The 27,874-nt window shown below is 39.0% G+C and overlaps 1 protein-coding gene, 1 non-coding gene and 2 pseudogenes across 2 annotated transcripts; 2 read left to right on the forward strand and 2 right to left on the reverse strand.

Moving 5' to 3' along the window:
* Positions 1–5,076: 5,076 nt before the first annotated feature.
* Positions 5,077–6,316, reverse strand: LOC149662103 (small subunit ribosomal RNA; annotated as a pseudogene).
* Positions 6,317–19,677: 13,361 nt separating this feature from the next.
* Positions 19,678–20,806, reverse strand: LOC149662104 (uncharacterized). Its single transcript, XM_089842383.1, has 7 exons — positions 20,774–20,806; positions 20,603–20,670; positions 20,382–20,539; positions 20,197–20,297; positions 20,043–20,133; positions 19,916–19,986; positions 19,678–19,857 (listed from the first exon to the last, which is right to left on the reverse strand). The coding sequence occupies exons 1-7, from the start codon at positions 20,804–20,806 to the stop codon at positions 19,678–19,680; spliced, it is 702 nt and encodes a 233-aa protein (XP_089698509.1).
* Positions 20,807–23,558: 2,752 nt separating this feature from the next.
* On the forward strand, positions 23,559–27,744 carry LOC149662105 (uncharacterized; annotated as a pseudogene).
* Positions 26,581–26,653, forward strand: TRNAT-CGU (transfer RNA threonine (anticodon CGU)). The gene has a single exon. It is a non-coding gene; the product is annotated as a tRNA-Thr (tRNA).
* Positions 27,745–27,874: the final 130 nt, after the last annotated feature.

The following is a 27,874-nucleotide window of genomic DNA, read 5'->3' on the forward strand; positions in this document are numbered from 1 at the left end:
CAATAAAAAAAAACTGTAATAGCGGTCTGTTTAGCCATGACACACAAGCACTATATAACCCTTTCGAGACTAACAGGACCTGAGCAAACAATAGCTTAACCCGCTACTCGTACGACCAGGGAGAATTGATGTGAACTGGAGTTGAAATTTCATCATGTGCGACCTGCGGCCCTGAAACTCTCACAGAGTCCCAGTGTGTGTAGAACATAATTTTTTCGCTGTTATCTGCCAAAATCAATCTTTCTAGGTAGTGCCGCCTCCTCACTTGAATTTTTCATGATATATTAAGGTTTGAACGAACAAAATTCAAACCAAAATATAAGAAAACTGGATTCTTTTTCCTTTTGAGCTACTTAGAATTTACAAATGTATATAACGTTGAGCCGTGCCATATGAAATAGTCTCTAACATTGTTAGAAACTAGAGAGAGAAATTGGGCATTAACACTGATCATGCCCTGAACTATGAGAAAGAACAATACGACGGTTGACTAAAGTACACTTGATATTACATCATTTTGAAAAACCGCGAGTAAAAATCTTACTGTCCCTATTGAATTTGGCGCCATTGGTTTTAGAATTATTAAAATGTTCCACTGCGAAGCGTGCCGGTCACGAATGGGGATGTAACGTCTTTAGGAACCTTTTAAAACGCAAAAACCATACACGTACTCTCCTTAAAGTAATTAATGTAATGATACAATGTTTTCGCGGTCGAAAAGCCGAGATAAGTAAATTTTTGAAATTGATTACCAGTAAAATAATTTATTTCAACGGAAAACGGTAATGGAACATTGTTTTTTCTTGAGCATGCCTTTAAGTTTCAATTAAAAAGAAAAATTAATATCTGATCCTTCAGTCAAGTGATAACCTCAGTCTTATCGATACTTTTTAGGTCTTTATTCTAATCAAGACATTTTTGATTAATTTAATTCAGTACTAAACTAATTTAAGCGGTGCACTACCTAGAAGGTACTACTTTGTATTGTTGTAATGCACAATAAATCATATTTCAATTCAATTCAATCATTGTGAAAATCTAGGCCGCCTTCAGTTGAGCTCAGCGCTGTTAGCAGTGTCATACAGAAGGGGATTTGGTTTTTGAATTTTGGCGTCACGGTGCTCAGCGCTGAGCTAGCGTAGTTCTCAGCTTGGCGGTAAAAACATGGAGGTATTGTTACAAATAGCTCTTGCTGATTCTGATCAAAGAGGGTGGAAAGAGGGGGAGTAAATTAATACATTGGGATGACTTAAGGAAAGTAAGTAGGAATTTAAATCTGCCAGGATTGGAGTAATATCTTGCGAGGAGGGAGCATACAAAGAAACCATAACGAATTCTTTTCCCTGGAATTTTAAATTAACTACCACATACAACTCCATTAACCTTAACGCAATAACATCTATTTCTGGGTTAATGCACAGAATCGCAGCTTTTGGCCTACCAAAAGCAGATATAACCCGGGTACTTAAAGAGAGACCCCCGAGCTTGCCATCTAAAAGATATGGTTCCTGCACATACACTAAATCAATTGACTGAGCAAGAATTTGCTGTCTCAGCTGAGCGGTCGCAGCCTTTGAATCATTTAAGTTAATCTGAATTATCCTAAGGGGCACCATACCTATATTGTTAATTGGTCGAATATAGAGAGGGAAATTACACCTAACCATAGTTAACGCGAGCTTTATTATAATTCAACGCAAACATATAGCTCGGACAATGGCTATCGAGGGCCCCATGATTCGTTCGATATTCAGTTTTCCGAGTCGCGTTATTATCACAACAATTCTTGCAATTTCTACCCTCTGATTTACATACATCGAATTTATGTAGTCCCCCACATTGCGTGCTACTACACTTCTTAGAGGTGTGACCTATGCCACAACACGTATAACATCGTGGAATCCTAGAAAATTCTTTTACTAACGCGATCTCCCAACCGAGCTTAACTTTACCCATGTCGATCAGACTCTTAAATTTAGACGGCTCTACCTCTAACACAAAATTGGTATTAAGGTTACGTGAAACGAAGTTAAACACGGGAACCAATATTACCTTTACTCTGACTGACAATTGCCTCGATTAGGTCCTTAACCAGTACCTCGTTGCTAACATCCTTAATGATAATCTTAGGGCTGAATTTACTGGAGCAATAAGCTATTAACTTGCTGGCAAGAACCTCCGAATTCTCTAAACTGGACTTAAACTTTTCCAGATCACTAAGGAATTCAAAATGGAGGATGACCCCATCTCTCTTTCCCGGTCTAAAACTTTTTATGCTAATTCCTAGACTACCCGGATTAATATTTTCTTTCAATAACTTAATAACCTCAATCGAGGTCATTGTATCAATCGGTGGCTCGTTTCCCTTGTTATTAGTACTAACTGTATCTACGGGTGACATATTCCCCTCGGTAGTGTTACTCGCTGCATTAACAGGGCCCTCTCCCCCCTCCTTAGTAGAGCTACCTAACGCATTATTCGGGTAAACTATCAGGGTAAAGTCCTCTAATTTTGTGTTTCCCTTCGGCTTTATATTCCCATTGTTATTGTTAGTGTTGAACTTTAAACCCTTGTTAATATTATGTTTTTCCTTATTACCTTTTTTATTTGAATTTTCCTTATTACCTTTTTTATTTGAATTTTCCTTATTACCTTTTTTATTTGAATTTTCCTTATTTCTATTACTATTATTAGCCCCATCATTATTTCTAGTGCTTTCGAAATTATCCCTTTTATTATTGCTATTTGCCATTCCTCCTGCCTTAGTTCTAGAGGTAATCGGAGTACTAAGGTTAGACTCTTTATTTTTGCGCTTGCGTCTCGTGACTAGTTCAAAACCTTCGCTAGCCTGCTCTTGAGAATGGCATTTCTATCCTAAACCCGGACTATCAGGTATATTAATATATTCATTTAAAATTTCAGGTCTAACTTCTGAAGTGCGCCACAGGACGCCACCCACGGCAAACGGGCCGGCTAGCAACACGCATAGCAAATATAATATAACCCGTTAAGTAACAAGACCTAAAGGGCGAAAATAATATAAATTCATAAACTTAAAACTAAGATAAAATTTCCGATAAAACTTAAACTAATGAAGCTAAAATAAATTAAAAGCGATAAAACTTAAAGGGAGGAATTTAAAAGCGATAAACTTAATAGCAATAAACTTGAAAGCGATAACTAAATAGCAATAAACTTAAAAGCAATGAACTTAAAAGCAATAAAACCTAAGGTCTTACAGTTTCTAACATACTTATTTAACCCTTAATAATCTAATGGGTGGGATTTTACATTTTTTGGGAAAATTAGTTTACATACAGGGGAGTTAAACTTCTGTTGATGGCCGAACTCATCAACGGGTCCAGCGAAAGAAACAGCGGCTATATGGCTATGAGAGCGCACAATGAGGACAGTCAAATAAATAATGCATGGCGTCTGCTTCTGCCCGATCACAGAAGCAGACATTATCCTCCTTGTACGCCGCGAACTGGCCATGGCCACTCAGGATCTGGCTCATAAAATGTTCGGGTACGGGCGAGCTTTCACTTGCCCTACTTCTAAAATAGAATGTTATTCTTCCCTTATCCGAATTTATCCAGTCGGACTGCCATCTTTCCCGAAAGAATGAGTGCAAATGTTGCTTAATATATGTTTTTGAGTAACCTATTTCTAGATCTACAACTCCAATTTTTTCAAAGTAAACGTGTCGGGCACCTACGACACTTAATGAAGTGCAACGAAGGAAAACCGACAGGATGTTCAGGCCAGGCAGTAACCACCGGAGCGGACCGCCTGTCTGGAACTGAGATTCAACTTCGAGCTTTTTAACCGCAACAACTTTCATATACACTATTGGAGCTGGAATTACCGCGGCTGCTGACACCAGACTTGCCCTCCAATGGATCCTCGTTAAAGGAATTAGAGTGTCCTCATTCCAATTACGGGGCCTCAAAAGAGTCCCGTATTGTTATCTTTCGTAACTACCTCCCAGTGCCGGGAGTGGGTAATTTGCGCGCCTGCTGCCTTCCTTGGATGTGGTAGCCGTTTCTCAAGCTCCCTCTCCGGAAGTGAACCCTGTTTCTCCGTTACCTGTTACGACCATGGTAGGCGCGTAGCCTACCATCGAAAGTTGATAAGGCAGACACTTGAAAGAAACATCGCCGATACGAGATCGTGCGATTTGCCCAAAGTTATCCAGAGTCACCATGGTAAGCGGGCCGAAGCCCGATTGGTCTTGGTCTAATAAAAGCGCCCCTTCTCTAAGGTCAGGGCTCTGCTGCATGTATTAGCTCTAGAATTACCACAGTTATCCAAGTAAAAAAGTACAATCTAAGAAACCATAACTGATTTAATGAGCCTTTCGCGGTTTCACCTTATTTCGGCATGTACTTAGACATGCATGACGGTAACAACGAATAACGTTGCCGTCAGTTGACGCCAGTCCCGCGCTACGACCGGCCCGATTAAGGACCGACGAGCCGGGTTAAAGGCGTCGTAGAACCGCCGCTTAAAGCGGACGGTTCCAACTTTATCGACGTTAAAACGAGAAGCCGAACCCTTTCAGGAACGGTTTTCTTCGCTTCTGTTTCTCGATTCCTCGAGCCCTCTATCTTCCATGCGCTCAGACACGAAAGATTCCACACTCGAGCAGTCTGGTCCGCCGAGATTTTCTTGATTCCACCGGAGAGGGATTTCTACCCGTGACGGCAATCACGACGCGACAAATCCAGCGCAGGGACTTTTGAAGGGAGCACAAAGAGGGTGAATCTAAACTTCGGTCTGTACACCCATTAATCACTCGTCGACGCCGTAAGAAAGGTTTACGGCGCCTCTCGTGTCGTGAAGGCACTGCTATGTCGCGAACGAAATCGCATCGTCGGTAGGTCGTCAACGGATTTACCGTCGAACCCTTGCCGGTAGGGGTTTCGGGTAAAGAACGCGACGAAACGTTCTTTATGGCAGCGAAACTCTTCTTCCTAAGAAGATTTAAAAAAATTTGAAAAGTTTTTTCGCTGAGTAACTCGTTTTAATAAACAATGGCGCCGGTTAAACCTTTTCGGAACCGCAATTTTTCGATAATGATCCATCCGCAGGTTCACCTACGGAAACCTTGTTACGACTTTTACTTCCTCTAAATGATCAAGTTTGGTCATCTTTCCGGTACGTCGGTGCGACCCGAAAGCCGCTCCGAGCACCAGTCCGAAGACCTCACTAAATCATTCAATCGGTAGTAGCGACGGGCGGTGGTACAAAGGGCAGGGACGTAATCAACACGAGCTAATGACTCGCGCTTACTGGGAATTCGTCGTTCAAGGGGGACAATTACAAGCCCCTATCCCTATCACGAAGGAGGTTCGTCGGGTTACCCTGTCCTGCCGGACAGAGGTAAACACACGCTGCTTCTTTCAGTGTAGCGCGCGTGCGGCCCCGGACATCTAAGGGCAACACAGACCTGTTATTACTCTGTTTCGTGCGGCTAAACGCCGCTTGTCCTTCTAAGAAGGAAGACCGACACAATTGGGTCGCCCATTTAGTAGGCTAGAGTCCCGTTCGTTATCGGAATTAACCAGACAAATCGCTACACCAACTAAGAACGGCCATGCACCACCACCCACCGAATCAAGAAAGAGCTCTTAATCTGTCAATCCTTCCGGTGTCCGGACCAGTTAAGTTTTCCCGTGTTGAGTCATATTAAGCCGCAGACTCCACTTCTGGTGGTGCCCTTCCGTCAATCCCTTTAAGTTTCAGCTTTGCAACCATACTTGCCCCGGAAAACACAAACTTTGGTTTCCCGGAAGCTGCCCGCCGAGTCAATTGAGTAACTCAGGCGGATCAGTGGTTGGCATAGTTTATGGTTAGAACTAGGGCGGTATCTGATCGCATTCGAACCTCTAACTTTCGTTCTTGATTAATGAAAACATTCTTGGCAAATGCTTTCGCTGTAGTTCGTCTTGCGACGGTCCAAGAATTTCACCTCTAGCGTCGCAATACGAATGCCCCCGTCTGTCCCTTTTAATCATTACCTCGTGTTCCGAAAACCAAGACAATAGAAATCGAAGTCCTCTTTCATTATTCCATGCACCATTATTCGGGCGGGACGCCTGCTTTGAGCACTCCAATTTTTTCAATGTAAACGTGTCGGGCACCTACGACACTCAATGAAGAGCACCGAAGGAAAACCGACAGGATGTTCAGGCCAGGCAGTAACCACCGGAGCGGACCGCCTGTCTGGAACTGAGGTTCAACTACGAGCTTTTTAACCGCAACAACTTTAATATCGAATCCTGATTCCCCGTTGCCCGTTACGACCATGGTAGGCGCGTAGCCTACCATCGAAAGTTGATAAGGCAGACACTTGAAAGAAACATCGCCGATACGAGATCGTGCGATTTGCCCAAAGTTATCAAGGGAGGCTATTCTCTAAAAATCGAAAATCATTCGGATTACTCCGAATCCTTATGTTTCGGATCGGGCTCATTCGGAGTGGACCGAACAATCCGTATTCTCTAACCCCAATCCTTATCGTCATTCGGAAATTTTCTCTCAATCCAAATGGACGTCACTTCCTCTTAAGCCACGTGGTACTTTTTGCCGCCCACTTTTTCTTTATTGGACAATTTTATTTGGCGCGCTTTCAAAGGGATGGAAACTTTGGTTTTTCCCAAGGAGTGGAAATTTTGGGAAATGGTCGTTGTATTGGGAACATATTCAATACAAAGCAAATTTTCTCTTTTTCGATTTCTTTTTTTAAGGTACAAATAAGTGCTTTTTTCCTTTTTTATTTATTTATTTATTTTTGATTAAAAGAATTATTTATTTTTGATTAAAAGAATTATTTATTCTTTAATTGCTTCATAATATTCTTTTAAAATGGGTATTAAAGAACACGCTAAACAACAGTTAATATACGTAGAATTTTGAATGAAACTTAGCCCAAGTTTTAGTAGGGTTAAATATGAGGCAATGAGAACCTAGAATACCAACGTTAATTAATCGCAAATTATAATCCAATTGTATGGATCTCGTGAGATTATGATGAATTCATTAATGTAGATCATTAGCCCTCTATCAATGGTTACACACCTATCAAAATTTGATAATTTAAATAGATGCTAAACGAGATAGCCAAGTTTAATATAGCAATTATTAATAATTGATGCAATTGGTCAAAAATAGGTGGCTCTAACTTACAAGCCCCGGTAGAAAAAATATTAAAATGAACAATTAAATCTGTATTAAGTAACTGGATCTCGCGAAATTATCCCTTAAATGTAGGATAAATTCAACGACTTTTTTACCTTTAAATCTACCAAAAAGCCGTCGATCTACCTTGTAGATTTCGCCAAGGCCCGCCAAGGCCTAAAGCCATTTCCCGCTTTAAATTTTGCCCACGCTTGATTTTAAGACTCGAAAATCCCTTTGAACTCGTAAATCGCGACGGGCAATGCGATTACCATGTTCAAATCGCAAACGATTTAGCTTGAGTTGAAAAAACAAAGCAGCCATACTAAATAAAAATATGAACCGCAGCCAAGGTGCCAGCAAAAATGTACGGGGAAAAATACTAGAAAACTCCGGCGAAAGTTCCGTGAATCTAAGATTGATGGAGGGAAGAGGGGCGGTAAAAACTCCGAATGCCCGATTCGGCCGTCTCTTACGGCCGCCGAATGATTCGGAGAGGTTATCACCGTATGATTAGGATAAGGTGCTTACAGAATACGTTTTATTTTCATTCGGATCGAAATTCCTCCAAAAGTACCTTAGAGAATAGGGTCCCAGAGTCGCCACGGTAAGCGGGCCGAAGCCCGATTGGTCTTCGTCTTATAAAAGCGCCCCTTCAATAAGGTCGGGGCTCTACTGCATGTATTAGCTCTTGAATTACCACAGTTATCCAAGTAAAAAAGTACGATCTAAGAAACCATAACTGATTTAAGGAGCCATTGGCGGTTTCACCATATTTCGGCATGTACTTAGACATGCATGGCTTAGTCTTTGAGAGAACCATTCACCCGAGGCGATATATTTCAATCGCCATGTTCGAGCGTGAACGCTGAGATACTTGGATTATTGACCTTTACGAGACAAACTCACCATCGAAAAGGCAATTATTACCAATGATTGGCCCACCACCGTCGCACAAAAATGTTTATCCTGTTTGGTTTCTTTTAGGAGGTGGCTCTCTGTAGCACAGGAAAAATATGATATCGGTATAAATATAACCAGAAGTAAGATAAGGGACTAGAAGTAAAGTGATCTAGCATTGGTAATAGAGCCTAGCACTAGTGAACAAATTTGACGATTTTATGCCGCTCCCATCGCCAAGTGAAGAGTTTGGTTACCTCAATACTTCTATCAAAAATATATAATATTTCACATATTATACATTTTTGCTTCTAGTCCCTTATCTTACTTCTGATACAACCAAAGGTAAGGGTAAAGATTACATAAAAATAAACACCAATGACTTGTTATATTCATTTCATGCGGAAATAATATGGGTATACACATTATTCATTACCAGTTATGCGAAGAAGGTCACACTCAACTCCGACCCCCTTCCTCTATTTTCCCAATAGAAAAATTTTAAATCACCAGTAGTTAAAGTGTATGGGTCATCTGAGCCGTCGCAACACACTCGGCCAATAATACCATATAGTTTGAAACCTTTTCACATTAGCATACGGTGCATGACTCTCCGGACTTGCCCGCCAACCTTAATAACCTAAAACTATAAAACATTCGTGTACATGAATGATTATGGTTGTGGCTTGACACTCGATTGCGCCTGAAGGGCCGATCACTCGGTGTAATCTGTGCACATTTGTAAGTGAGTAGACCATTTTAGAAATTACGTACAGAGAAACTAAAACACAAGGGTGATGCCGCCATTGGGGTCTTCTCTCTCTCGTCTACAAGCACCGCTATAGGCAGTGCGAGTTGACTAGCCTCCTGCCTGTAGTGAACTTTGGCACTGTCTGGCTGTGACCCTTGGTGTGAGGGAGAATACCCCAAACGTGGCCTCGCCCCTGTGTGTTTTCCGAAATGGTCTTTAAGCGTGCTAATATGATTACGCGTAATACGTAACCGGTGTACAAGTAGCGCCAACAATGTAGAAAGGGGTGGCGACGTTTCAAATGAAGACTGAGTTATGACCAAGAAATTGTAAAGCACGGAGAGGGATATAGCAGTGCAATCTTTTCTTAATAGATGCGACAATAGAAATGTAGCATTTCAATTAACGAAATTAAATTTATAAATTCGCGCAACACCCTTGTTTGGCATCCACTGTTAAATATTTACATTTTCCTTTCGATTTATGTCAAAGTTAGCTTTCTCTTTTTAGAAAGTGAGTAGAATATTTCAAATTTTCAATGTTGATCCCTAAAAACGTTGTTGGGATTCTAGGAAATCCTAATTATTTTTGAACTATATATTTTTCATTTATACAATTTAAAGAATATTTTTAAACTCTTCCGAACAAAGAAGGAACATATTTTCCCCAAAGTTTAAGATAAAATTTAACAATACCAGAAGTTCTATCCCTTTTAACTTACCGAAAGAGAGAGTCTTCTTGGCTTCCAAATTGTCACGAAGGAACGGCAGGGGCAATAAAACTATAGTGCTCGGGTTGGCTTTTAGCGAGCCCTAATAAGGGCCACCCTGTATTTTGGGAGAGCGGAGAAAACTCTCCCTTGCTCTTCTATAATAAAACGAAACCCCTTAACTTTGGGGACTATCTTTACTCAAGAAAGAAAGTCAGAAGATCGACTGACTTTGAATTGTTCAGATCGAGTTATTCTTAGCGAATTCCACATTTTGTATTTGTTATTTGTTTTGGAAATTAAATTCACATTTTCGTTAAATGTAAAAGAAGGTATCCTTTTTGTCTCGATTAATAACATGGAGCCGAAACCCGGGACATTTAGCTTATAAAGTATAATTGCGAGTTAGAGGTTTTAATAAGAAGAAGACGCGATCAAGGCGGCGAACGAAAGGATAATATTATAGCGGGCGAAGAAGGTGATCGGGATGAAAACGAGCTTCATCAGAATATTAGGAGGAGTAAAACCTATCGAGCACAAGTCACAAGATGAGTGAATAGAATAGAAGAAGAGATAGCGCGGAATGAACCGAACTTCGTTCTCATAGAAGCGTACATGACTCAACTTTAGAACAAAGAAGACGTGTTAATTGAATTAAACGGCAAGAAGAGGAAATCGAAGAAGTCGAGAAATATTTGGATGAAGTGATCGTACAGAACTCTCGTAGCGCATGCTGTAAAGAAGGTCAACGCGACGGAAACGGTGTCAATATCATCGGGAGGAAACGGCGGGAGAAATACGAATCTAGCTTCGACTCAAAACTCACAGAATGTATCTGCACCGACTGTTATTCAGGTACCGGCAATTAATAATTTACCTCGATTGGAAATAGCGAAATTTGATGGAACTCGTAGTGAGTGGGAAGATTTTGGTCTCAGTTTGACGTCGCGGTACAGTAACTGTACTCTAAACCCCGTTAACAAGTTCGTGTATTTGAAAAGTTATCTAACCGCCACGGCTTTAAACTCTGTAAGAGGTCTTTCGCTCAACGAAGATAACTATTACGGGGCTGTAGACAACTTGAAGAGACGATTTGTCAAAAAACAAGTACTAGAGACTGAAAATATTAACAGATTAATCAACATTACGCCAGGAAGTAAAGGGTTTGACGTTAACGCTCTGCGAAGATTTGTGGACTCGTGCGAAGTTGAAATTAAGAGTTTACAAACACTCTGGAGAAGTGGCGTGGGAGATTCGGATAAATATGGCTCGTATTTATGTCATAATTTATTAAACAAGTTCCCGCACGATATCACCCTAGACTTTTTTCGGAGTGGTGAAGAAGACGGAGAACTCGAGATAGAGTTATTGCTTCAATTTTTGCGAAAGGAACTTAGATGCCGCGAGCGAGCAATGAACTTTAAGAAAAAACATTAGGAATAAGAATTCACCTCGAAGCCTTCGAAAGGCTATTACAATAACATGACGGCTAACGGCGGGAATCGGATTAAAACGGACAGACAGCAGTCTAACGGGCATAGGACATCATCGGCTTCAATGTTGACAACCGGCGCGGATTCATCTTGTCTATTTTATGGAAAGTCAGGTCATAAGGCGGAACAATGCAAGACTGTACGAAGAGTTGAGGAAAGAAAGCAAATTCTCAAAACCAAGGATCAATGCTACAAATGCGTTTACGGTAAACATCTTGCTAAATATTGCAACCCACTATTCAAGTGTAACAATTAAGGCGGGAAACATTATGCCGCCGTTTGCGAAAAGGAGATAACCACGAAGGAGAACCACAATGAGAAAGATGAAACAGATAACACTCAAGTACAGCAAGCTGTCAACATGGTGAAAATGGTCGAACCCAAGGTAGGACAAACAGTCTTATTAAATACGGCAACCGTTAGAGCGGAGGGGGAAGGAGGCAGCTGTAATGTAAAGCTGATGTTAGATGATGGGAGCCAGCGCACTTTTGTTAAAGAAGAAATTTCTAAGAAGCTCAAACTTCCGGTCATGGGGGTAGAAGATATTCAAGTGCATGGACTTGGAGAGCCTCCTAAACTAATGAGGTACCGAAAGGTCAAAATTAGGTTGAAGAGTTTGGTCAATAACAACTACATAGAGGTAGACGCGCTTGAAACACCCATTATAAATTCGGCAGAATTCAGAGCCCTCGGAGAAGAAATTTATAAAATCATGGCGAAGAAAAGTTTTCCGTTAGCGGACCACATTGATCAAGTGGGCGGAGTAAACAGCGAAATAGCAGTGCTTATTGGATTGGATTTCTATTGGAAAATAATTAACTGTCGGTATGAAAGATTAAGCGAATCACTAGCGGCCATAGAAACGATTTTTGGATGGGTACTCAACGGGCCTACCGACAGTGTTTACTCAACCCCAACGGTGAGAGCATCAACAATATGCGTAAACTCCGTAATGGTGACTACCATTGAAGATGCTGATCTGATATCAAAGCATTTACGGCTTTTCTGGGAACTCGAATCCCTTGGTATAAAAGATGAAGGCTCAGAAGTCCTATCAGAGGCTGACCAAGTAGTTGTCAAATAATTTAAGAAGAACATTCAATTTGACGGAAAAATGTACAAGGTACATTTACCATGGAAAACTCAAAAGTCGGCTCTATCAAATAATTACCTTAATTCGAGAAGAAGATTAATTGGTTTGGTTAAACGCCTACAGAAGGACCAAGTTCTATATGAAGAATACGATCGAATTTTAACAGAATATAAAGGCCTGTCCAGACTGACACATTTTGCGAGTTCGTATCATCGCTTGCTTGTTTGCAAGATCGCGCTACTGTCCACATTGGGTTTTCGCTACTTTATGTCCTCATATCGCGAAGATGCAAGTTTCTTGCGACTAAGCCAAGAATTTCGCGCCTTCGCAAGAAAAGCACCAATCACAGACGAGAGGAAGGCAGGGGACCGTCCATAAACTGCGTCACGCGAAAAAAAGCATTTTCTGACCCCCCGTCCCCCCAGATCACGCTTCGTCACGCTTTTCTCAGACCCCTCCCCTAAAAACTACGTCACATTTCTTTAACCCCCCCCCTCCGCACTATGATTTGTCTTAATTTACAAATTAAATTTGATTAATTTCTTGAGTGATATGCCGCCCTCTCAGAAATATTTTGCTCGGCTGAAAATTCAAGTTCTCTTCCGTTTTAAGCTTTTTCCCTCTGATTGACCTTTAGAATTTTAATGTCTGGATGTGCTTTCTATAAGCTTCAAAAAAGTTCCATAAAGCTTAGTTAAAGGGGCACACTTTTTAGTTTTCGACACTGTCACCGAAAACAGTCTAATCGAGCTTGAGATTTAGAAAATTTGCCAAAGAATCGAAACCATTTCAATCGGCAGGGGAATTTGACTCATCCTCACAAATAATAGGGGCAAATAAACAAAGACATAAGAGAGATTACGCAGTTTATTTTAAATGCGCTATTTAAATTGGCTATATAAAAGTGTAAATAGTTGATAATTGCATAATTTTCTACTGTTTAAGCGATGATGGAATAACAATTTTGGTAAATTATTGTAACGGTGGACTATGGAATGTTGTCTTTCTTCTTCCATAACATAAGAGAGCCAACCTGCCTCTTACTGACTTCGTAACAAAATCAATGCTAAATGTGACGTCACGCATCGAAGAACCCCCTCCCTCCCCCTTGTCACGGACCGTCACAAATTTAGAAACCCCCTCCCCCCATAAGAGTGTGACGTAGTTTATGGACGGTCCCCATGGGCGATTAGTTTCGTTTTTTCTTTGGACAACGTCGATGGAGAAGGGCAGATGGCGCAATGATTGCTCAAACTTTATTGGCTCTCAGAATGGGAAAAGCAATTTTTTTTGCGTGTATCAGAACAGAAGTGCAAATGTTTTTCGTGATCTGTTGCGAAGATGCAAATAGACGAAGACGCGAACACGCGAACGCGAGTTCAATGTGGACGAAGCTTTAGAGCAAAGGAATAATAGAAGAGGTTCCAGTGGGGGAAGGAAACGAAGAAATGCCCGAAGGGTTGTATTATTTACCCCACATGGCCGTAATTGATAATGAGAGACTCACGACTAGAACTAGAATTGTTTTCGATGGGTCTGCTCACGAAGCGGGGAAGCCCACTCTAAATGATTGTTTACATCCTGGACCACATCTAACACCAGACATATTAAATGTATTAATCAAGTTTTGCTCTCATAACATTGCTGTGGTAGCGGATGTCGAAAAGGCATTCTTACAAATTGGGCTTGACGAAAGCGATCGGGATTCGGTACGATTTCTTTGGATTGACGGGACACACCCTCAAGCGGGAGAAAGTCTGAAGATAAAGAAATACCGGTTCACGAGGGTCATTTTCGGCGTCACCTCTAGTCCTTTTCTTCTAAATGGAACGATGCGTTTCCACACAGAGAAATATACCGAATTGTACCCTAAAGCGAAGGAATCGTTGGAAAACGACAGGTTTGTTGATGACTTGATAACGGGGGCAAAAACCGAAGAAGAAGCGTATGAACTGAGCTCTAATTCGTGAGATATCATGTCAGCGGGGGGATTCCGTCTACGCAAATGGCAGACAAACTCCCACCCACTAAGGGAGCTATGGGAAGAAAAGGGCTTTGAAGTGGCCTGTTCGAATGAGAAAATTAGTTTCTCTGAAAAAACTACAATGAAGATTTTAGGCCTCACTTGGGAACCTTCCACCGATTTATTTTGGTTCGAGTCGGAATAGCTTTTGAGCTCTATCAGCGAATTACCAAACACGAAGAGAAGCGTGCTAAAGGCATCGGCAAAAATATTTGATCCTTCAGGATTCCTAACACCATTCACGGTTCGCATAAAGATCATATTTCAAGAGCTTTGGCAAGAAGGCCTAGACTGGGACGATAAACTATCCGGCCCCTTAAGGCTCGTTTACATGTGTGCGAGAATTAAGCATAAAGCGGAGAGTAGAAGTTGAAAGTCGAATCTTTTTCTCGCTCCTTAAATAATCGCGTCTGACAAAAGCGTTTGTTCCCGCTGCTCCACCCGCTCCTTCGTTTACATACGAGCTGGGCGGTAGCATGAGCCTAGATTGCAGAGTTGCCTTTCAGTCGGAAGTAAACAACTAAAATGGTGTCGACTGTCGTTAGTTTGCTTCTGGTTAAAAATAAACTATTGCTTTTGAAAAACATTCGATATATATAACAAAAATAGAATGGAACGTCGTTGGTGGGTACATCCTATATGGAGATATAGAAACAAAGAGGGCTATTTTCGAATTTTGGATTAACCTTAATTGATATAATTTATATATATTTTCTCTACTTGGGCTCAGTTATGGGCAAATTCTCGATGGCTTCTGCATAAGTTTTGGGTTACCTGGTGTAGCATGGCTGCCAGATTCCTGGAGTTTCTACTCCTTTGGTCTGGCAGGGTATTATACCTCCATGTTACATGCTCCTCTTCCCTACTTTACTTTAGTGATTTTTTCGATGATCTCAATTTAGTAGTTAGTCGCTTCTCAAAGAGATCAGTTTTGATTTTTATTTGTCAGTCAAAAACCGTGAAGTGTACGAGTTAAGTCGGGTTTATCCCTTTAAATCATTAATAAAGAATATAGAAGATTTCTTCTAATTAGGGATATTTAAAGTAAGTTGTCTTTATTCATTTTTATGGCCCTCGGGAGATTCTCCCTTAGTTAATTTCTACGGAGGGTTACACTAGGTTCTCTGGTTTACTCATTATCACGGAAACGAACAATCCATAAATATTCCCTAAGTTTATTTAAAAAATATTTTTCCATGAATCGCTTTATAAGTATTGCGATTTGCTTTGCGAACATTTTGAACTTATGTAAGTTTTGACAATTTAAAGACATTTCATAATTAATTTTAATATATATGTATAGTTCTTAGATTCACGTTTTGCATAGACATATTTGTTTTCGTATCATAGAAACTTCAAAACCTTTGTAAGAATGCCGTCTCCGAAGGGGCAAAATATTCATTTTATGGAACAAGATCATAAGCCTCTCCCAGAAGTTTCATGATTGTTTATATTACCTACTCATAATGATGTTCTTAAACTACAATCAGGTCGTTCATAGCTGTATTATTATGATTTAACTAAATAATCATTGTATCGAAAACAATAGTAACGACGGCTAAACCTCTAATTGTTAATACTCAGTCATAACGCTGTAGTGCAAATATCCATAAAGGTACAAGGTTATAAGGGTTTATCATCATATCAAAAAAATACAGACATGTTTCACTTTTGCGGAAGTCCATGACAACTGCGGTAACGGGACACCCAAAATTGGGATTCTACGGGAGACAACAAATATGGTGGGAGATATTGAGTTGAAAAATCTTTCAATGACATTTCGCTGTCCAGAATTACCTTCTCAAGTTTTAATTGGGGGGTGTATTGGGGGCTATGAAACATAACTATTTTGAATGGCGAGCGTTAATTTAAAATAAGTTTTATACTCGGATTGGTGCACCTAAAGGCCAAGTTTGCAGCGAGCTAAATTGTTCGGTAGATTTTATTTCACGCAGATTCAACGTAAATATATTTTATTAGAACTGTCTTACCTTTTCCTACTTAAATTTAGAAGACGGTGGAACAGTAATGTGGTTCTATTATCATATTTGAACACCACGTGAAATAACCCATCAATAAACATAGTTCATCCCTATTATGGCCGCGTTCAGCAGAGCTCAGCGGACTTAGCACTGAGTCAGCGCTTTTAGCTGTGTCCTACTGAACAGATTTTGTTTTTGGACTTTGACGTCATGCTTCTCAGCGCTGAGCCAGCGCGGCCACCAAAGAAAACAGTCAGTTTTTGGATCGCGTGACGTAAAACGCGTAGTTCTCAGCTTTGCGAAAAAACATGGAGAAATTATTACAAATAGCTCTTGCAGATTCTGGTGGGACTACCTATTTAATTGCCGTGAAACTAGCTGATCACGCGAGAATTTTAATAGATATGTTAGTTTTTCTAATTTTTATTATTAAGTTGTTCTTATTTATCTCTATAAATAGGTTTTCATACGAGTTTTGTTAAGCCTTGGTACCTTGAACGCTTTATTGCACTACCGTCATTTTTAAAACACCGATGACTTAGAAAAAGCGTTCAGCAAGCTATGACGTCATTATGACGACAAAGCTCACCGATAAAAGTTTCCCAAAATCCGCTGTCTTGCTTGGTGAGCTCTGCTGAACGCAGCCTATATTATATATGTAGATCGCTAGTTGTACGATTCAGCTTAAAGAATCATTAATACATTTTAGTAGTAGAAATCAATTACAATATGTCCTGACAAATGTTTGAGATTATGTCATCATAACCTTCACGGATTTTTTTAAGGTAGTCGCAATATAAGAGGACGTTTGGAGGATTGCGGGGTAAACTGATTTTACCTGCCTGCGCATAATATGGCGCCACATCCAACAGCCACAAACTGGTGATTATTCCCCCATACGTTTATAAACAGGCTGTTGGTTAAAACATGATGTTGTTCCTCTAGCCTGCGAAAGAATCATAAATAGACGGTAGTTGCTAAACATGTGGGAGGGTGAAGAATAGGAGACAATAATAGCGCCCCAATCGTCAATCAACGGAAACGTATCGATTTCCATTCTTTTAACAAAGTATAAGACTGACGTCATTCATGGCCTTTTGACGATACTGTACCTTTGGATACTAAACGCATATCACGTACGATATCACAACATTAGCTGTAAATGTGAACTTATACATGTTTCATTATTTCTGATAAGAGAGCTTTTTATTGCGATACTCTTGAAATTTAATTAAACTAGCTGGAAACCATTAGGTGATTATAAAATGTATTTGGTCTGCCGAACTTGTTCAAAAATAAGAAACCGTCGTCATGTTATGACGCTACTTCCGGATTTTCAAGCATGCGTGCCACGATTTTTAACGTGACGTGAGACTCTTGATTTATTGTTAAGCCATGAAGAAAGACTGCGCGTGAGGAAACTTGTTTTCAAGCTATCAAACAAATTTCCTCAGGCGCATTCTTGATCCATGACCTTACGATTCTGAGCGCGAGCGTCATTTCTCCAGACTAGAAACGTCACTCGTGACGATTTGTTATAATTTTCAATTTGCTCCTCCTACTTTAAATATTTATTTATTATCTTACGATATGTTGGTAATCGATTGATACGTAAAGAGAATCGGTAGTATTCATATTTTTTACATAGGTTCTAATAATTCGAAAAAACAAATATACTTTCGTAAAAATAATTGAAAGGGGAAATAAATATGGTTGACCCCTACAAACGGTTTTCCCCTCTTGGATTTTTAACATTTCATTACGTCTAAAGCCAAAAGCTTCACTTTAACGAGTTAAAAAGATAGTTTCTGTTAAATGATTTTATCTAAAATGTTTGTTCGCATCGAATAGCCTTGGTTCTAGTAGCCAGCTTCGCTTGCAGTGAGCTGATTTAAGTTTGGGAGATAGCAATTATTTCGTCATCAATGATGCGATTTGAGCTAAACACACCCAATTGATTTGCATAGATGTATAACTCTACCCTTATTTATACAACAAAATGCGTAGCCGATGAAACTTCGTATACTTTTCATTCACTTAAGGCCAAAACATAATGTCACGGGAGTCAATTTGTATATTGTGAAAAATGTAAAAGCGAGGTTCCTGAATTTGACCACAACTGCATCCGATATATTTCTAAGGATCACTTTCTTAGACCAGCCTTCCAAGGGTGTAACCCTTCCTTAAAGTCGCAAAAGTCCTCGTTCTGATATTGAAGGATTAGTTCGCAACACTTCTAAACACTTTTTGCAAGAATATTCATCCATATTTTCAATGTTCTTTTCTTCTAACCCAATACATGTAAAGTGATACCATTCTAAACAAGTTTCTCATTGGATCATAGCTTTAGATGGATCATTCCGCTGTCTGCAAATACAGTACAAACGATTCTTGTCATTTGATTGTTTCTGTTTTGATGTTGAAATTTCATTGTCATCATCATCTGATTCACATAGTTTTTTTCTTTTTGTGGAAGTTTTATCTTTTTCTTTCGGCATAGTGAAGTTATCTCTGTATTAAAATTTACTTTTCCGTGTGATCTTGCATAGCTTCATTCGTTTTAATCTAGTCAAGTTAACATTAGTTAAGTTATGACTTTTTGTCTAAATGATGAAGTTGAAAAACTAGAGTATACCAAAAATTATAGTTTTCGAGTTATGACGTTTTGGTTAAATAATAATCTAAGCTTTTGTCTATGAAGGGATATCCACACTAAGCCTGTGGCTTGTTTACAGGTGGGTCCCTTTACAATGCATAGAGGGGTGGTGGCTAGCCTCTATGCCACAGCTTACCTACAGCGCCCTATACTAACTATTACCGTTAACCTCTGCAAGTTTTGATGGAAAGGAGAAACCGGGTTAGACCGCGGAGGAAAACTCCTTTTAACAAGCGGGGAGAGAACTTGCAAACTCTACGCAGAAGGATTTGTTCCCAGATTTTCTCCCGGTGCCACAGTCCGGGATCGAACCCGGGATCCTCTTGCTGCGAGGCGAAAGCGCTAACCGCTACGCCACCCCACTGATGAAGCTGAAAAGCGAGAGTATATTTTAAAAACTTTTTTCATTTGCATTTTATTATTATTATTAATAATATTTACCGTCAAACAAGTTGCATACCTCAGCTTTTCAATAATTTTCCAATAAGAAATTATTTCTGACAAGTTTAATCGCATTAAAACGTTTAAAACAAACGATAATTCACGGAATTTTAAATTTTCCTGACTGTAGCAGCCGATTCACGACTTCAGCAGACGACGACCCTTTGCTTTCCCCCCGAATCCCCTTTGTTAACCCTAACTTCCAGCGATAGGGAATAAGGTGGATTTCTCCCAATGTAGCAGACGACAAAACTCCCTCTTAGTAGTTTAGTATCATACTATAAATAAAACCTACTGTTCCTAAGAGCACCAATGAAATTTGTGTACCGCGTCGACGTAGATACGGGTAAAATATGGCGGACGGTTTAAAGTTAGCCGTTACAGATTCAAATATTTAAGCGCAATTATCTCTTTTTAAATGTTGTTTTTTTAATTTTTAGTTTTTCCTCATATTTTAACGGGTAATTTTCCATATAAAACCGTTAGTAATTTGTGCTTCTTGGCTAAACATGGAACTGTCCCTTTAAGACCAATAGCCACCAATTGGTCAAAAGAATTTCCCAATTCTTTAAGGCAAATTTCGACAGTGTCTTTGTAAAGATCACCGTGAACAGTTTCATGGAAATTCTAAATATTAATTTAATATTAGAATGTTTACACCAATTAAGTCTTTGTTGTTTAATACCTTGCAGGTAAAACTTAACCAGGCTTTAGCATTAGGGTACTGTTTTAAGAGTTTGATTAAGGCAACACCTTACAATAAAATTTTATTTAATTAATACCCCTAAGCCATTTTTAAATAAAAATTCCTTCCTTGTGGGCGGGAATAGTTTCAAGAGCTAAAATATCACAATTGGCATTTAATAAAGTTTGTATTTTAGGACGATGCCATTCCATCAATTCCTAAAATAATTAGGATATATTTGAAATTGGAGACCAAGAATGGGGGGAATCTCTGACTAATACCTCAATGGTCATGTTATCAACACATTTCCCATGATATTCCGAGCCACCAGCCTGAACAGCCCCATATGACCCAATGGACGCAGCTACCTTTATCTCGTTGGCTGCCAAATTTATTTATACCCCCATTCGCGATTCATATTTTTTAAAAATAGGCCAAGTAAACTTTTACAGTAAAATTGGCTTACTGTTACGAACGGAATTTTTAGCCTCCCTAGCTAAATCTACACTGGATGCCAAAAGTTTCTTGGCTTCATCAACACTAAGGTTCAAATGTTTAACAAAACCGTCAATAGACGCTTGGTAACTGCACGTAGTAATAATTTCGGCACCAGAGTTTAAGTAACTTTAATTGGAATTAAGTTATAAGTTACTATTTAATCAACTATGATTAAAATAATAACCATACTTTATATGGGCTTGAACAATATCACGAGGCGCTGTTTTTAGAAGTCTTGAACCCCATAATGGATCGCTCTAACATTAATTAAACCCCTCATTTAATTTCCCTCCCCCATAACTAGTTTTGAATTAACTTACGTCAATAAGGTGTCCAGATTTAAGTAATTCCGTCAATCACTGTGTATTGTTTTTCTTTGGTTGGGGAAGTCATTTTCCAAACTAGTATTGAAGCCTAATCAGGATTAACACTAACGAACGCTGCCAAAACGAAACTTTACACGCCGAGAAGAAAAATACGCCACCTGCCAGTGTCAAGGTCTCGAACTACAATACCCCAAAGCGTCAACAACAGAAAAGGAATGCGTACCACGTGTTAGAGGGATTGCGAAATATTTTGCTGTCAAATGTATTCAACCAATCATATTAGGTTATTCTGGCGCGCAATTTTGTTCGTAGCATCAGTGGTAGCATACGCAAACCGGTGTGAGGCGCTTATCGTGTTTGTCCCTGAAAGTAAAATTTTCCCACGCCCATAAAGGCAGCAGCTTTAAAGATTGCCAGTCCCGGACTGCTAAATATTTATTGGACTTCTCAAATATAAGAGTCCAAATATAGAGTGGTACTGAGACGGGAGGAGCTACGTGAACGTGACGTCCAGATTGGTAGTCTGTATGGCCTGAGCTGACGAATTCCAATATGGTCGCCGAAACCGAGGTAAAAGATAGGAGTCTGTGACGTCAGGACCAAGTTCGTGGTAGCAGACTATTTTCACTATCGACTTGGAGGAGGTAAGTTTATACTGGAGTAGTAACTCTTATCGGGACCTCTGTTTTAAAGCATTAAAGGGATATTTCCATATATATTCATAGCATTGTATGTCAATAAGGCTTATTAATTTGGATAAAACAACAAATAAGGATTACGAAAATATACATATTAAAATATATTTTATAATTTTTACCTAATTAATGGCAAATGAATTTTGAATTTATGAGATCGTAGATCCGCAAGCGGAATATCGCTGAACTAGTGTTTTACGTCATTTTGACGTTTCTATTTTGCGCCAAGCCCCTACCTACCTTCCCTTCTCTTCTTATCTTAGGGGTTTTCCTACTGCAGTAGCTTCCATACTTAGACTATCATTTGAACATGATGGCTTCTCAGACACAGGTTCCATACTTTCTGTGCTAGTTTCCTAAGACTTGGTTTTTAAGTGTTTTTCTAAACGGAACAATCGCGATAATTTTTTAGTAGCCTTTTCATTCTGTTAGCTATTTGATAATATTGAGCCGCTAAATACGGGGTAAGTTAAAAATAAAAAAAATAAAAATGACTACTAAGCCTTTGCCAACTAAACGAATGAAAAAATGCGCAATTCCTGATTGTACAAATTATTCTCGAGAAAGTTCATTCACGTTTCACGGTTTTCCAAGCGATAATACCACAAAAACAGAATGGATTGAGACTATGAAAAAACAGTATGGCTAAAAATTTCAGTTTAAAAATTATATGAGAATTTGCTCAGTACATTTTGCGAGTGAATGTTTCGAGAGTTCCCGAAGTCGTAGCCCAGTTAAAAACTAAATCGAGCTCCCTTAGGGATATGAGAATTTTGTTAAAAAAGGGTCAGTTCCATCTGTTTTTCACGCGTCCACTTCCTCGGCTACTAGAGAAACCCCAATACTGGGACACTCTAGTGTCTCATTAAATCCCGCAAAAAAACTTCGTACCGTGGTGAGTTCATTTTTGCTTCTAATCTAAATATACTCCTGAACTATGTTCATTTTGTTAAAAAAAATCACAATAGGTTGCCAGTGATTGTAGCAAATATATACAAACAATACCCGCTAAACTAATGGGTTTCACTAGAGACCGAGAAACGCAAACATCTATTCAAAGAAAAACTGTCATCGGTAATTTTTATTACTTAACACATCAGGACTATTGACTTTGACTGTATAAAATAATTAATTTAATTTTTAAAGGGTGCTAAACTGAGCCTGTAAAAAATGTAGTGCAACATGATAAAGCTTGTCAAACAGATATAGCGGAAGCTGAGGAATTGCAAATTAGTTTGAGTCAAGAAGCGAAGAACTTCTTACATGTCGAGAGAGATGAAGGGGAAACGCTTAACCCTTTTGACAAAAGTTATACTCCATCGAAATTACCGGAAGAAGATATAAAAAAGTAACTTTAAAGTTCTTGAAAAAAGGCAATTTTTAACTTTTTAGTATTGACCAGAAAGTATACTTTTTATGGAATAATTTTTAAAGAGTTCGTCAATTCAATCTGGATCCGAACATCGCCATGAGAGAAACTAAATACATTGTATTTGAGAGCGCTCATCTCCAATTATTTCACTTTTGTTTCCAATGTTTATTACCCTGTACTGTCACTACAAAATCCTGGGGTTCTATGGTAACAGTAGAGACTGTTTGCGAAAGGGCTCACTCTCTCGTTTGGCAAAGTCAACCATTGCTAGGTCGAAAGCCTCTGGGCAACATTATAATGGCAGCTTCAATCCTTTTTTCCGGCCTCAACCCAACCCAAGCGCTGCTTATGCTAAACTTTGCTCAAATAGAGACTATTAGTCGGTCAACTTTTTTCCGAATACTGAGAAGTTTTTTACTTCAGACTGTTAGAGAAGTATGAAACCGTCCAATATTGGTAATTTTCAGTTGATATTTATTATATTCCTTTACCAAATTAGGTTTGGCAAGAAGAACAAAAAAAATATTTCATTTGCTTAAAAAGAAAAAGCTGCATCTTGGAGGAGATGCACGATCGGGTTCGCCTGGTTTCTCTGCTAAATACGGCACTTACGTTTTTTATGAAAGTCAATTAAAGAAAGTCATACATCTGGTTCTTGTTCAAGTATGACTTATGGTTAATTATGACTAGCAATTACGAGAACTAATATAATTCTTTTCTAATTGTAGAGCACGGAAGTCAAAAATAGTGTGGCGATGGAACTAGAGGGTTTGACAAGGGGACTGAAGTATATAGCTGAATTTGGTCTCAAAATAGCTTCCATCGTTACAGATAGACACGTGCAAGTGCGCTCATTTCTAAAAACGTTCTATCCAAAAATTAAACATTTGTTTGACTGTTGGCATATGGTTAAATGTAAGGACATTAGCAAAGCATAATTAAAGTCTAGATAAACACTCATTTTTCCTCATAGCTTTGAAGAAAAAAATCCATGCTGCTGCGACCAAAGAATACGCAGTATTAAATGAATGGAACAAGAGTATCCAGAACCATCTTTATTGGAGTGCTACATCGAGTATGGGGAACGCAAAACTAATAAAAGGCAAATTTCTGTCAGTTCTTCGCCATGTTGCAAACATCCATAAAGGCCTTGGAAAACCTTTTTCAAGTGTACTCATGGTGATCTGACCTTAGACCAAAAGAAAAGGGAATGGCCAACCCCAGGTATTATTCGCAAGGGAGGACCTCATATCTAGTTTTAGATTGTTATACAATTGACATTCATTTATAGGAACTCCGCCTTTCGAGAAATTAAAAAAAGATAATGTGGTTTTGAGAAAGATATAATCCAAATATCTCCAGAAACTCAAACGTCTAGTGTAGAAACTAACAATTCTGTGCTGATTCATTTTGCCCCTAAAAATACTCTTTACTCTTACCATGGAATGGAAGCTAGGTGCGCTAGCTCTTAAAATAGAAAATAAATATTAATTACATATATATCAATATGAATTCCTCTTTAGGATGCTTATTGCAGCTCTACATTTTAATGAAAACTCAAATAAGATTCAAGCAAAAAACTAAACATGGTAAGCCAAGGTGGAATGTCTACTTTCCCAAAGCCAAGAAAGGAGAATATTCAGTCAAACCAAATGTGGATGAGAGGAAAAGTATGACAATGGCCATAGAGCCTGTGTTAAAAAACGCGGACATCAAAGTTTCGCCAATCACTATTTAGTTTACTAGTGACTGATGGACTTGCAAACTCGCGAATGAAAGTAGTTCAGACATTTATGCTCCTTGGTTTAACCATAGCCCACTTGATCACGCGCATCACGACGCAAGCTCTTCGCACTATAGCTAAATTACTGAGATTTGTTTTAAACGTATCTAGTTTTATGGGCTCTTCTATTGCTTCGATAACATTACTTAAATCCATATTATACCTTCAAATACCTTTTAAAACATTACCAGCTACTCTGTTCTGGCTACAAACACAAATCCAGGAAGTTCTAGCATACACAATAGCAGACGACGGTAACATCGTAACCGCGAATTAACACAAGATCTATTTTAAGGGAGTGAACAGGCCCAGTATAGCTACGCCAATAAAACGGTCAACCACTGCGATACTCTGATGACTCGCGACTTTTGGCCATTTTCATACTTTTCCTCTCATCCACTTTTGGTCAAACCCATCATGCAAGCTACAACATTCGGTACATTACACCACGAATCTGTATAACCATGAATCTGCGAAAGGAGACATCAGTCAGGTGTTAGGAGCGGGAGAAGGGAGGGGGTGTCAGGGGTATGAATTCGAAACGTCACTTCCTTTTGTCTTGTGATTGGCTACTAGAGCTACGCAAAACGCGTCAAAGGCAGGGAGGGTAACGCCCAAAGCAAATCGACATGATAGAGCTTTATATTCATAGTTATTTAGATTCATGTTTACACTCATTTAAGAAAATTCATATATTCTTAAATAAATTTTTTTTGGATTATGCAAATTTGCTAAGAGAAAAACTACTTGCAAAATGCGAAAAATGTTACGACGAAGGCTCTCTTGACAGTGAAAGTTCTAGAACTCCTACACCCAGACCTCTATCATCACTCTTTGAGCATCCTGATAAGGAAGACGCAGGGGCAAAATATAAAACGAAGAGATGTACTCATTAAAACGATCAACATATTGCTACTTTTAAAAAAAGTATTGCATATTCTTCATTAAAATACTTTTGACAATATATTGTTGGTTTTCTTATTTACTGCATTATTATATATCCTATCAGACTCTGATTTAACGGAGGAGGAGTTTACATTCTGAAAAATATTTTATTACTAATAAATTTTGTGAAGAATTAAGTTTTGGTTTTGAATTTGAAGAGGAATTAGATCATCATGTAGGTTTCTTCATGACTTTAAAGGGTTTGTAGTTCCGTACGGAACCTGGATAAGTCTGGGATTGAAAACCGTGGAAATAAGTCAGGGTTTTTTTTCGGCCTGTCAAGTGGCGCCCTTGTGTCGAAATATCAATATCTGTCTGTTGGAGCGATCCCGTGAAGCAATAAAAATTGTAAAACCCAAAATCCTCAAAAACAGTCTTTGCCAATGCTAAAAAACAATACCTCCCCTTCTTATTGCTCCATGGGAGCGCTCTAGGAGAATAAATGGTACGTATTGTGCTTAAAATATGTAAAAATGGTCAGCGAGAACCTGGAAAAGCTAGGGATTTTCAATCCGAAAATTTTGTAAGAACCCTGCTTTTGATTATCTCATTACAATTTATCGCGTGCCTGGCTCCATGTATCCTGTATAGTCATTCGACGGATACTCTCTCCTTACCCGATTTACAACACAACTAGGAATTGGCCGCCTGTATCTTCTTCCCAATACTCTATGAATCCACCGAGTATACAGTCTACAGATTAGATACCTGTACACGCTATGTCATCCCATTATTAAAAGCATAAACCACTAATTACAAAAGAAGGTCAAACATATGGATTAATTTCATCCTCTTGAGGAACAAAATTATTTTCTCTGAACTCTTTAAATAAAATATCTAAAATATAGCGTCGTATGATATCATTGAAAGTTTCTGTTTCAATGACGCAATTCAAAGGACCAATTTTTTCAATTAGGTTCTGATTTAGCCTATCAGTATCACGACAACAGAAACTTTCTTCGGCAATAGGCATAATAAAGTAATAATATCTAAAATATTGCGTAAAATTACTGAAATATTCAGCATTAATCTCGCTTCGGAACAAGGGCTCCGTGGCTTAGTGGTTTAAGCGCCTGTCTCGTAAACAGGAGATCATGAGTTCGATTCTCGTCGGAGCCTCGTTGTTATGATACTTGAACTAGTTTTCGTAACTATTAAATTTTGAAAAACATAATATAATAGTTGCTTGAGATATGCATTAATGCAAACAATAGGGTAAAACTGCGAAGGAGTTAATTTACTAAAATTACTGAAATATTCAGCATTAATCTCGCTTCGGAACCAGGGCTCCGTGGCTTATATTAGTGGTTAAAACGCCTGTCTTGTAAACAGGAGATCATGAGTTCGGTTCTCGTCGGAGCCAAGCTGTTGTGTTACTAGAACTAGTTTTCGTAGCTATTAAATTTTGAGAAACTAAAAATAATAGTTGCTTGAGATATGCATATATGCGAACAATAGGGTAAAACTGCGAAGGAGTTAATTTAGTAAAATTACTGAAATATTCAGCATTAATCTCGCTTCGTAACCAGGGCTCCGTTTCTTAGTTGTTAAAGCGCCTGTCTCGTAAACAGGAGATCATGAGTTCGATTCTCGTCGGAGCCTCGTTGTTATGATACTTGAACTAGTTTTCGTAGCTATTAAATTTTGAAAAACTAAAAATAATAGTTGCTTGAGATACGCATATATTTAAACAATACACTCTAAAAATTCACCAGTCGAAATTGAATGTTTCAGCGTTCAATGTCGTGCAACTACTGTGGTACGCTTTAGCATTGAAATATGAACGCTAATTGAGGCGTTTAAAAATGAACGCTACTATTAGCGTTCAAATATGAATCTACCCATGCAATTCCGCATGCTCTATAGTTCAAAAATGATTAGCTGTATGATCGCTTTACCATGCGTTATTGCTCGCCATCATTCAATATTAAACGTTTTACCGTTCAAATCTACGTGGTTATGCGATTATATTTACGTGGCTGGGAGTTCAAATTGGACTCCGAAGGCGTTCAAATGTGGCTGTAAAGGTGTTCAATTTAGTCAGGGTAGGCGATCAAATTGGACCGTAAAGGCGATCAAAATGGGCTGTAAAAACAATCAAATTGGACTGTAAAGGCGTTGAAGTATGGCTGTGGTGATGTTCAAATTTAGCTGCCAAGGAGTTCAAATTGGAATGTAAAGGCGATCATATTGGACCGCAAACGAATTGAAATTGGACTTAAAGGCGTTTTATTTGGACTCCAGAGGCGTTCAAATTGGACTGTAAAGACGTTCAAATTGGACCGCAAACTAATTTAAATTGTACTCCAAAGGCGTTCAAAAGTGGTTGTATAGACGTTC

Source organism: Phalangium opilio, unplaced genomic scaffold, assembly GCF_054372755.1.
Source record: "Phalangium opilio isolate 3A_F unplaced genomic scaffold, DU_Popi_V2 ptg000063l_1, whole genome shotgun sequence".
NCBI classification, from domain to species: Eukaryota; Metazoa; Arthropoda; class Arachnida; order Opiliones; family Phalangiidae; genus Phalangium; species Phalangium opilio.

Excerpts from the sequence above, each read along its gene's own strand:
- LOC149662104 (XM_089842383.1), bottom strand. The coding sequence starts at position 20,806 with ATGACTTCCCCAACCAAAGAAAAACAATACACA. Across the intron at positions 20,671-20,773 it reads CCAAAGAAAAACAATACACA|AGCGATCCATTATGGGGTTC; the intron begins GTGATTGACGGA and ends AATTAATGTTAG. Across the intron at positions 19,987-20,042 it reads AACTATTCCCGCCCACAAGG|AAGGTGTTGCCTTAATCAAA; the intron begins AAGGAATTTTTA and ends AAATTTTATTGT.